General features: G+C 39.2%; 1 protein-coding gene across 9 annotated transcripts in view; it reads right to left on the reverse strand.

The window, feature by feature from the left end:
* Positions 1-12,435, reverse strand: part of ITPR2 (inositol 1,4,5-trisphosphate receptor type 2) — a 313,815-nt gene that overhangs the window by 73,743 nt on the left and 227,637 nt on the right. For all 9 annotated transcript variants that reach the window (XM_021392091.1, XM_021392096.1, XM_021392086.1 and 6 more), the window contains 4 exons: positions 9,058-9,165; positions 6,675-6,867; positions 3,659-3,784; positions 711-886 (listed from right to left, as the gene is read on the reverse strand). In XM_021392091.1, the coding sequence (XP_021247766.1) occupies positions 711-886; positions 3,659-3,784; positions 6,675-6,867; positions 9,058-9,165 (603 nt within the window). The remainder of the gene's footprint in view (positions 1-710; positions 887-3,658; positions 3,785-6,674; positions 6,868-9,057; positions 9,166-12,435) is intronic.

Raw genomic sequence — 12,435 nt, forward strand, 5'->3', positions numbered from 1 at the left:
ATGTGTTTGGTATTCCAGGACAAGCAACAAGGACTCAATGTGTTTCTTCTTTCACAAATTTGACACGGACAAGCACTATTTGCTCGCCTTTACCTCTGACTATGTGCCTGGGTATTTTTAAGCATGCAAAATTTTCATAGAATCAAATAATCTAATACTTTGCTGCCTGGTGCTCAGCTGAATTAGGGCTGTAGCAGTCAAGCAGAAATTTAAAATGATGACTTACGAGTGTGACTGTCTGTCCTACAAAACTCAGTAAACATGCAAACACAGCCATGAATAAATTAAGAGATCTGGGAAAGGGCTGAGAGAATTTTTAATTTTGAATTTTTTTTTTCAAAAATATAGATTCAGGCTCTCAGAAACACCTGATAAATTTGTGCAAATTCTGCTGAGCGTATTTGTAGAGAAAATTATTCTTTTAACATGAGGAACTGTAAATTTGATTCCTTTTATACAGCAGTATTTTGTTTAAATTTCATATTGTTTTTATTTTTAAAATATTTGCATGTGAACAAAACCAAACCTCCTTTTTTCTCAGCTTTTCTGTTTGCTGACATCACTGTTTCAGGATGACTGGAAATTATTTTTTTGTGTTTGCCTTAACCAGTGAACCTGAAAAATAAGTTCTTTGCACGGTTCTAATTGAGGCCCTTAATATCTCTGCCTCTGCTGAAAGGGAAAATTCTGCTTGCTTTTTAAGTACTTACATTAGCAGCACCGAGAAGAATCAAGGTGGGACCGAGCCCTATAGTATATATAGACCTGAGAATAACAGACACCAAAAAGGGTCGAATGCCAACAGGCTTGGAGATGAAAAACAGCATTGCTGTACAAAGTGCCACCGCTATCCAGAGGAGGACTGAAATCAATGGAGAAAGCGTGCCTGTATGGAGGAGAACGAGAGAGTTGAGCAAAGCATCTTTGGACACTCAGTATTTCACCGCAAAACAGATCCAGAAGACCAATTCCTTGGCCAATATAGCTAAGACAAAGTGTGACTCATGCATCACAACTGCTGACCACGACTTGCCCTTACTGCAGTAAGAACTATTATTATCATAGTATTGTTGATTTGCACAGGTAATATAATAAGAGCAGCTAATGAAATTTCCATTAAAATCTGAGGAGTGCTCAGAGATGAAATAGTTTACCCTGTTCCTGGAACAGGCTACTAATCATCTCCCTTTTGTAGGGATCATTAGGACTCCTTTGGTCTAATTCGGTGATTGCTCGGCTGCAGAAATAGCTGGTCCTCGGGGTGGCACAGCAGTGGCACCATGCCACAGCATCTCATTCCCAACACAAAGGGCACCGTAGTGCCCTGCTTTTAGAGAAGCAGCTTTCTGCCCAAGGGCTGCAGGCATTCAGCAGGAGGCAGCTCTGCCTCTGCACAAAAACAAGCTGCTTGCCACAGCGGGGTGCGGTCATGGGGGCTTGGGCAGGAGCAGCAGCATCTGCATTGCCAGGAGCTGCCGAATCGCTAAGCCTTGCTCCCAGCAGGCGGCAGGTCCCTGTTCTTGCTGAGCTCCCACAGGCACGTAAGCCTTCAGAGTCAGACTGGGCAAGGTGATGGCTCCCGGGCCCTCCATGAGATTTGAGCGAAGCCCGTGCTTTCCCTTCCTCCTCTGCTTAAAGCCCTGGAAACACACCATGTCACTCTGATGCAAAAAGCACATTCAGATCTCGGGGTGCTGTCACACTCATACACTGACTTCTACTGTTATCTGATGAACTGAGAGGTCAGTGGCAGGGGAGAACAGAAAAGAGAATTTAGCCAGGATCACAATAGGAATAATGGTATCTCTTTGGCAGCAGATACACAGCTAAGCAGCATCAATGGGATTAGAAAACAACGAGGTGAGGCCTTGTCCTCAAAATTCAGATGGCATCCAAACTTTTCCAGAGTTCAGGAGAGCTTATATCCTTGGCAAGAGATTCAAGGTCAGCTCTGCTGGATAGTTTCTTTGCCAACAAGATCCGGAAATTTTTAATGGATCCCAAAAAATAGCTTCAAAGTGGAGCTGAAAGGTAAGAGCGAAGCACTCGGTGTTTCTGTAAGAAATGATTTTTGCTTCTTCCCTCCTGCAGGTCAAACGATTTTGTGTCATGTAACACGTGCAGATACGCACAAGGCCAAAGAAACCTCATCTGGAGTGCAATTTTGCTTATGCCGTATGATGTAAGTAGTACAGAAATCCATCAGAAGGCAGCAGCATTCCTGAGATGATTAGATCAGCCCGAGCACCTCAGACGTGTGAGTATGGATTTGCACAAGGTGAAGGGGGAAAATGTGAGACAAACTCCGGCTCCCAGGTCAGTTTTTGGTGGAGACTGGAAAGAAGGAGTCTGCCTCATGACCGTGCTAATCCCATTGAGCCACACCTATTGTTTATTGTTTAGAAATCTCTTCTACTGCTGCGAGCACTAGGAACTGGAATCCTGAAATGCACTATCATTGAAATCACTGGATTACTGAGGCCACTTAAACTAATACCGTATAAATCTGCAGTTCCAAGTATTAATGCCTATTGACTGCAGACCAAAGGATTTCCTTGAGTATAGATCAGCTAAAAATCCAGTAGCTTAAAAGGTTTATAACTCTTTACTTCTTCTCTTACACTCAGGCACGTGTGCACTCTGAGCGGCCCTTCAGCTTACAGGCAAGAAAGCACTACGTACAAATGCTTCCCATTTCCACAGCTGAACCCTGCAGGCATGAGGCTGTGGAGCTTCCCGCGCTGTGACCTGCAGAGCCCACCCTGCAGGGCAAAAGTGCAATATGGTCTCCATGCCAATATACTTTAATCTGCTGCTTTCTGTTTAGCCAGCCAACAGGAATGTTTGATGGTGCCAATTCTGGTATTTGTGAAAAACACATGTATCTACTAGAAGCTGGCCTGTTTCCAGCAGCACAGTTCACATGCCATCAGACAGAAGTGACTTTCAGTCACATTACTGGCTGGACTGGATATGAATCGCAGACCCAGAGGTGAATGGCTCTACTCCCATTACCAGTCTCCTTTATCCCAATTAAGCTTGTTTTGGATTCAAAGAGGCCGCACGCTACTCTGTTGCATGTATTTAATGAAATTTATTATTTGCTGTATTTTCTGTGACATGTGATGAAGCAGAGACAGAATCACATATTTTAATAATATTTTTATATAATGACTTTGTCCTCTGCATCAGTGGTTCTTTTATCCCAATAAAACATCAAACATCAACAAGCTAGTTTTCGTATCATCATATTCCACATGTTTTAAAACTGCAAGTCACTCAAATTGGTTAGTTTTAAGGAATCTCAGTCCCTCCACTGCCAGGTACCTTCTTCAGCTCAGAAACTGTAACTGAATGTGCGCATTAGTACACTGCAATCTGACAATAATTAAGAAAAAAGAAAAGAATTAGCTCAGATAATCTACACAATCTTCAGACTAGCTCCTGTGTTCTGCCCATTTTGTTTCATGTTCCACAGGACATGACATACTGAAGATCAACTAGCACATCTCAGACAACATCTGGTTACTACCTAGGAGACACTACATGGTTTCTGCAGACACAAGCACACCTGAAGATGTGGTTTTACATAACCATATTGCCTTAGAATGAAAAGCATCTAAAATTAAAAGGAAAAATAAAACCAAATTCCACTTGCCTTCATCTCCATCATCTCCAAAGGGATAGAACAGAGCAACTGCTAAGTTGATGAATACAGCAAGGTTGAAGGAAATGCTTCCCCAGAGAGAGATGTGTCTAGAGAACCAAAACAGGAGTGGATTATCTGGAAAGGGGAGGAAAAAAAAGCAATGAATGGGAAGAAAGCAGGCATCAACCCAGTCAGTAATGGCCTCAAGGGTGTTAAACAATACAGGTTAATGAAGAAAACTGAGGTGAACAAAACAAACATGCAGAACTTTAAAATTAACTAAAATAGGCAAGTAGTAAACATAGGCTAACCATAAAACATTGTTTCAAGCAGCACTTTTCATCCAAAGACCCCAATATGGTTTATTATATGAGAATTTTGCCTCAGCTGAGGTTTTACAACTGGATCTTGTGTGAAGGACTCTTTCCACCTGGCTCTGAAACTGCAGCCTCTGTGCATGGAAACATGGAGTCCAGTGGACAGCTTGATTTCAGGGATCTCGCATGCCAGGCAATCAGGAGACCCCGCACAGGTCATCCAGCTGACCCATTTGGACCAATTATGCAGATGATATTATTCAAAGAAGAATGGAATAGGCAAAGCTTCAGAACTGCAGTACTTTCCCCACCTCTATCAAACTTAACACATCTCGATCTATTTTGAGGAGCAGGTAAAATTTGGTTTGAGTGGGGCATGGATCTACTGAAGCTATTTCCTGTACAATACTCAGACATCCAAGACTACCTGCTGAGCAACAGCTCTGTACTATTAAAATTATTTGAAGCTTTAAAAGGAAGCCAGGACCTTCAAAGGTGAATTATGTGGAAACACATAGAAGCAGACTATATTCCAAAGAACCTACAACCAAGTTAGAAAACAGTAAAAAGGGAAGTAAGGAAAAAAAGGGTTAAGATTTTGTGTACAGAGTCACATACACAATTCAGCAAAAAGCCTAGGAACGAGATCAGAGGGTACTAAGATCCAGGCAAACACTTCATACTCGAGACTAACATACGTTTAAATGACCATTTAAAGTGTGCAGTGGTGTGTAGAGAAAACCCTTAAGCCAGAGAAGTTTAGCTATTTGACGATGATGTATTCATATCAATCAGATTTTAAAGTACTGAGAGTCTCTTGCAAGTATGAAAAGCATATTTTTGACCTGCCTGCATCCAGCTAACTTTTCATATAGACTCCTTCAACTGAGTATGACTGTCTCAGTCTAAACAGATTTTAATTGTGATTAGGTGAATAATCAGGTTAAATATGATTAGGTGATAACCTTGAGCTGTTGACTGCTGGGATTCAAGCATTTGGAGCCATTGCAAATGACATCTGTCAATTTCAGCAATAGAGACTGCCCGGTAACAGACACTTGGCTAAACAATGAACCAAACCTAAACTTACATTATCTTTTCAAACAACAACAAGAAAACAACATGGAGACTTATGGGCTGTTCCGCCGATGAAAGGAATTGGGGAATTTCTTTTCTGAATAAATTAAACCGATTTTCCTTGCTTATACCATCAGGCAGGTCTGGTTTATGCAAGTACAAGGTTAGGCTTTTTTAATTTGTGTTTCTCAAGCAAGAAAAACAGACACGCTTTTGTCAATGGAGTAATTTTTCTACAATATGATGAATTTTATTCCTAAACAGACTGCAGAGTTAGGGAGTTATTCTAGAATCATTTATTTTACAACTTTATTCTGGTCAGTTTGTCAGTATTGACAACTTTTCACAGTGCTACCAAGGAAAGTGGATCTGGGCCAACAGGATTCACACTGAAAAACTTCCAACTGCCTCTGAAAATTATAACTTGAGAACTAACATTTAAAAGAACCTGCATCCAGCACTCCTGTTTCTTTCATATTAAGGATGCTGCTTTAAGCCATATTGCTTGAACTATCCAAACTCCCTGCTGCTCTGACCATAGATCCTGTTCTTCACTTCCTTCCTAATCAATTGCATAATGCTGCTGTGAGCTGCTAAACAGCTGATGTCTGCCACCCCAACAGCATCTGCATTTTAGCAGTGAACAAAGTGATACACCCAACGTATATATATATACATGTATATATATATATATATATATATACACACACATAGAAAATATAAATTTCCTTTTTATCTGTCAAGGATACTGTAGATGTTAAATTAGTTTGCAGCCTTGATTCTTTGCTCCAAATTCAAAGGGCACAGCTGACAATTTCTGAGCTGGCAGGAGCTCCCCATCCCCGGGACACTGGCAGTTGCAGCAGCAGCCCCATTCCTGGTGAAGGCCAGCAGCTGTAATGCCCGTATTATTATACAGAATGAGAAACTCATGTTACCTGGCTTGGTTTCCCTGCACCTTCTTTTCAGGTCCCTGCTTTGATCCTTGTCCCAGGATCTCGATTGTGCCTATCAGATCTGCAATCTGCAAGCAGCTTAAGCAAGTACATATGCCTCTCTCACTACCACAGTACATACACCAGGATGGGCTCACAGATGGGGACGTACTGCAGCCTAGTCAAGCAAGGCTGATGTGAACTGGCAGAGGGGAACGGACTCCATGGGAGTCATGCAGATTTAAAGCAGCTGAAGTTCTGCTGAGGGATGTTTTTAAATGACTGACATTTTCAAATTTTTAATGGTCTTGTAGGAATCTGCAAACCTCAAATCTGCAGCTACACGTGCTTTTGTTAAATATTAGAGGTCTTGACTTAATTAGGTGCCACTCTATTGAGTTCAGTGAAGCTACACCCTGTTGATCCATCCTTCCATTTAACTTTTGCAGCCCAGAACAACATCTTGAACACATTATTTACATTAGCAGCTGCTTCATATTATGACTCTTTTATGGTGGCACGCAAGTCTCTCAGCTGACCTACACTCTGTTGATCTACTCTCAAGTTCTGAGAAGCTTTGCCTGTTGCAATATCAGAGTAAACGGTGAAAAGTGTATTATTAAAATTCAAAATTTTGAAGACTTAAAAGTGAGGTTTTAACATAATAGAGGTATTTTTCAAAATTGCAATACTTACTCCTAATTTTCTTTTGCCATTTCATCTCATTGTACAGATCTTCTGTCTGTTGGAAAAAGTCATTGACTTTGCTCCCTTGTTCATCTCTCTCTGTTGTATTGAATACTCGACTTTTGGATTCCCGAGTGAGAAATTCACAAATATTGGGGACAGGGAAGACAATCTGTTCCATTGATCTATCATGACGAACAATCTATAAATAAAATGTACATTTGTTTTTCAGGATCAGTGACTTTTCAACCATTTTGTCATAGCTCTTCTTGCTCACAGCTTCCTTATAATTTATAAATTAATGCATAAATTATTTGAACATTACCAAAAAGTGAGTCAATTAATCCTAAAACATAAAGTAAAACCACATCTCTATCTTCAAAAGTCTGCTTGAAAATACAGTGACAAATGATGTATCTCAACTGAAACCTAGGCCCAAATTTCTCCCAAACACAAAAAACATTCCAGTTTAGAATGTTTCAGTTTTGCAGTGGATCGAAATGAAACTCTTCCACTAAACAGTGCAGAAGTTCAGGGTCTTTCTGATGGATTGTGGAAATCTTTTCTCACCTTGAATTTATTTCTACGATGACAGAAGTTGTAAAGGTAAATATGCAAAAACAGCACCTTGTTACTCAGAGAGCACACATATCTTGCCAGCCTTTTTCTGCATACTTGGCAAGAAACAAGGTCTTGCATTATTTGTATTTTAGAGCCTACTCAACTATCAGTGAGTGAGGTAGATTTTACTCCATCTCACTACACCATCATCCAAATTGCTTTCCTTTCCTGATTATGGAGTCTGCATTACGAGTCAATGGAGAAATGGGTAGAAACCTAATTTTTACTTCTAGACCCATGCCTCTGTAGAGGCAGCATTATGAAAAAAAAAATAATTATTTGACTTTCAAATCAAACAAATGAGATATCCCAACATCAGGGAGCTGTGTCTGAAATGTCTAACAGGTCAAGGAGTGCTTTCATCAAAAGAACAAACAACATCCATTTGATTTAGGAGCAATGCTGGGCTGAGTTTCAGTTTACCAATCACACTCCTGCATTTCAGGACCTTCTTTTCTCTCTTATAATTCATATTTATTAGATGAACATACTAAAAATCAAACTCATCTTAAACCATTTTTAAGCATAACATATTCAAGCACATTTGCATTGGAGATGAAGGATAATTATACGTCTGCCCAAGGGCATGTGCATTATGTGAAATTTGAACAGGTTACTTTGAAGTATCCTAGGTAAGCAGTTATTTCTCAGGCCAGTGGTTGCACTTTGGGACTGTGTGGCAAGTGGAAGTCCCTGACAGCACATCTTCAGTTCAGTCAGGGATTCAAATGAAGAGGTAGGCTGCATGTGGTGCTCTACATTTAAAAAGCCTCCCAGATAGTAGAGGTCCATAAAATAGAGCCTTTGCCAGAAAAATAGGCTTTGTCAGTTACAATTGTCATGTTTTAAGAAATCTTAGAAATTATACTTGGAAGAATCTATTGGTCAGGTAGAAGCAGATTCCAGTGCTTCTTTTGACACCCACATTTGCAGTCTACCCAGACAACTTACCTGATACTTGCTAAGAAATAATTTAAGAGCCTCCAAAACATTAAAACATGTTAAAAGGAGCACTTGACTGCTCTCTGAACCACCACCACAGCCACAGAGCCAGTCATGTTACTTCCACCTACTGTGTCACCGTCCCTGGAGGTCTTCAAGAAATGTGTAGATGTGATACTAAAGGACATGGCTTAGTGGGCAATATTGGTGGTAAGTGAATGGTTGGACTAGATGATCTTAGAGATCTTCTCCAGCCTTGGTGATTCTATGATTCGATTATGTGAGCAGCAAAAAGATTGGTGGCTAGCACAGATAAGGATGTCAGCAGTGGCCTACCTCAGTTGGCAGTCAGGACAATATGGACTTGAGGTGCTTGCATCAGACAGACCATGCTCTTTTAAACAAAACCCATACTGAATGTCTACATTACTTCAAAACCTCTTTGTATGGCAGCCAAACTTTTAATTTGATCAGTTAGCAACACTGGCTTTGAAACTCGTGATTATTTATTTGAGTGATGTACCACACAAGATTACTCTTGACTTCATGACATAGCTACTATCCACAGTCATTATTTCCCTAACAAAACATGTTCAGTAACGCAAAAGAAAGCTGTTGTAAAATGATAACTTGGAACTACTTTTATTTTAATATAGGTACATTCCTTTTTCTCCCATAGCCTAAAGAATAGTACTTAACTTTCTTCTTCTCATAAATAATCTATACATTTGATTAAGCTTTGCTTTTCAGAAGTCTAAAGAGAGTTGACATGCCCTGTACAAGATGCAAACTTGTCTCACACTCAATCTTCTAGACAGCAATTCTTTACCTCTATCTGTGCTGTATGATTGGCGTAATAGCTCAAGGCTTCATCTCCTTCATCTGGATCTGACCCTGGCTTCAGCATCTGTTGCAATGTTTTATTGTGACGAGCCAACTAGAAAAAGAATAAAAATCTGATTTATGTCCTGCTGCTATGTTTTCAGCTTTATCATCTCCACTTAACTAACACAAACCCTCCCCCCCCCCCTTTCCCATATACTTATATGCTCAACCCAGTGGGGCTCTATCCACAGATAACAACAAAAAATATAATCACTTGAGAACAATAGAAATAATTTAGTCTTAAAAACTTAGCAGCAAGTCTTTGGCTGAGATTTATGGGTGGTAGCTTTGCCAGCAGCCTAAATGGGTTTTGGAGGGTGTTTGTCAAATAAAAAAAATGAGATTGAATTTTTCTTTTGACTTAAGTTTAGACATAAAACCTGCATACTTCTGACAAGGTAATTACACTTACAATTTTTTTTTCTGTTATTTCAAGTGGCTACACTATTCTTCAGCATGATCCGGCATGGCATTTTCGGGGCTGCCATGATAACACAGGTAACTATTTCAGTGGCAGCTGGTCTTCAATAGCAGGCAGATATATTCTTAGTGTACAGTTTATATAATTAGCACACATACACACATAAATATGCAACTCCTCATACAAACTTTAACAAAAGTGATACCTTATATGATTCATAAAATATATCCAATCTTGTTGAATTGTAAGTATTTATAATACTCAAAATTGCACGAAGTTTAATACTGACAGTATCAGCAAATGCACTCATGATGTCTCTTAGGTCAGCGAGAAACAAAGACTTATTTAGGAAACATAAGGAAATGGACTAAACATGCAGTTTTCTCTACATAGGAGAGTGGATTTCACAACTTTGAGGTGTTTCACCTAGGAAGATATTACAAGTTTTCCCATTTTAAGGTGGGGAAACTGAGACATGAAAATAGAAGGCTTACAGCCATGATCTAGATTTTAAGCATAACACAAGCATTAGTACAACAGACTAGACAATGACAATGAAAATGACTGCAGGAACAAGGGTTTAGAGTGATGAACACCACATGCAGCTAAGAATTGTAGTAAGTGAAATCAAGGACTATGTTGAGGAATTAAAAAGTAATTACAAATCTACAAAAAGAGTGTCAGAATCTAAAAGTGACAATGGAGCTAAATAGATATCATAATAATTTAACCAGAATATGATCACACTTGTTCTTACGCCATTTGCAAGCCTCACCGTCTGCTTTTTACCCAAGAATGGTGGGAGCGAGGTATGTACACAATTTATTCTATTTAACAAAACTGGTCAAAATACATTTTCCTTCTGAATTTTTGATATAAACTTATTAATTAAAGATAAATATTAAATAAAATATCCCAAAGAAAGAGAATACCAGAAAAGAATGTTCTGGAAGTATAAATGTATTTGGTACCAATTATTCATGGACAGAAATCTGCCTGGACCTTCCAGTAAAGCACTGAGCCAATGTGGCAGAACACTAGTCTTTTAAAAAGGGTCACAAGCAGATACTTCAGGGACACATGCAAAAAATCATAGGGGGGACAACTGTAGAACAGTGTTCTTTCCATCACTAATAGATGTCTGTTTTGAATACCTACTTATTGCTTTATCTAGTAAATATATAGATAGTCTCATTACCTGTACTTATGTCTTACACATCTCTCACTTATTTTTAAGGCTAGAAGGAATCAGGCATATAACCTGAACTAGTCTTTGCAATTCGTCCACAACTGTTTAGAAGGACAACATGAATTAATTTTCTACAGGTATCTTGCGTTCCCCTCAATACCTGTGCCAGCATCATGGAGAAACAAGATGAGCTTGTGAAAACAAGGTAATTACTGTTTAAAAACTGCCTTTAGATAGTGCTACTACTTTTGCCTTTCAGCTTTATTGAGTGTCCCTCTGCTTCTGTACTGAAGAAAGGGCAAGCAAGAGCACCCATTCACATACTCTGTATCATTCATCATTCTGTACACTAATGTCACATCCTCTCTTACTTGTGCCTTCCTTAAACTAAAAAAAAATCCCTATCTTTTACATCCTTTCTCAAACAGAAGACTCTCTTTTACTCAATTATTTTAATTGTCCACCTCCAAATGCCATTTACTTTGGCTGTAATTCCTAAGATACGAAGAAAAGAACAGACTGGACAGAATGCAATCATACCATGCTTGGAGTGAAGAATTAGCATAAATAGAAGCACATATATTCTCTTATTTTATTTTACATATACTGCAACACAGAGGAGTTTTGCTTGTACATTGATCCCTTTCTCTAATGTCAACCATTAAGGTTATGAGCCTTCTAATAAATGGTAACTTAAGGATGCATTGATAATTCTTCTCATATTAAAAAGACTGCCAGTTTGGAGAAAGGGACATATATAGATTCATAAATGTGCATTAGTACTACAAAACTCTTCATTTCTAAATATATTTGAATGTGTATAAAGAATTGGAAATACCATTTATAAGCCATATGAAATCTTAAGATACCAATTCTTGATATGCTTTTAACTGTCTATAGCTTTTAATATAGAAGTATGTCTTGAAAAATGACAGTAACAAAAGTTCCCTTACCACATGTGCTAGAAGGGAAAATCACCTCAGCCCTCTTCTGACATAATGGGACTGACCAGTACAGCACACCAATTTAACAGACTGCTGGTGATCTGAGACATAATTGATGCAGCGCATATTTCACTATCAGGTTTTAAGTGAACAATAGCTATGTACTTTAAAACCACGGGACTGCCTTGAGCCAATGTGTGTAGAGAGCCTAGCACCATATATAACTGGGATTTCCTGACACTAGCATTAGACGAAATGTTCTGAAGAACAGGTCAGGAGTTCCTGCTCTGGAATTGCTGACCAAGCTGGAGGAGATACAGCAGATTTTAGAAGTGAAATCTATCTAAATCTGTCAACAGCAGTGCTAGGCCATAAGTGCTCATAACGTCATTTCTTCCTACTTCCCGTCTCTTTGTATCCACTGACCTCCTGCAGTCTACCTAGACCTTAAGAGAGTAGTCTCAGGGCAAAGAGTAGATCTCTATTTTCTGCTTGCATTGCAGTTCTAACGTGTGATGAATTCTTCCATGTTGCCACAATAATAAGTGCTGATAATATTTCCGTACTGTCAAAGATACATCAGTGAAAGAATGGCGTGGATAGCAATCTTTGAACACTCAGATGTAAAGCAGAGGCCCACAGTAAGACACTGAACTGCCTAATAAATGCTACGTTATTTGGCAACTACAGTGCTTTCTGAAGCAGTGATTTCATGATCTTTCCTTTGACTTCTAATGAACTCAAAGGCAGACATGGGCAAATAGGGCA

Source organism: Numida meleagris, chromosome 1 (assembly GCF_002078875.1).
Source record: "Numida meleagris isolate 19003 breed g44 Domestic line chromosome 1, NumMel1.0, whole genome shotgun sequence".
NCBI lineage: Eukaryota > Metazoa > Chordata > Aves > Galliformes > Numididae > Numida > Numida meleagris.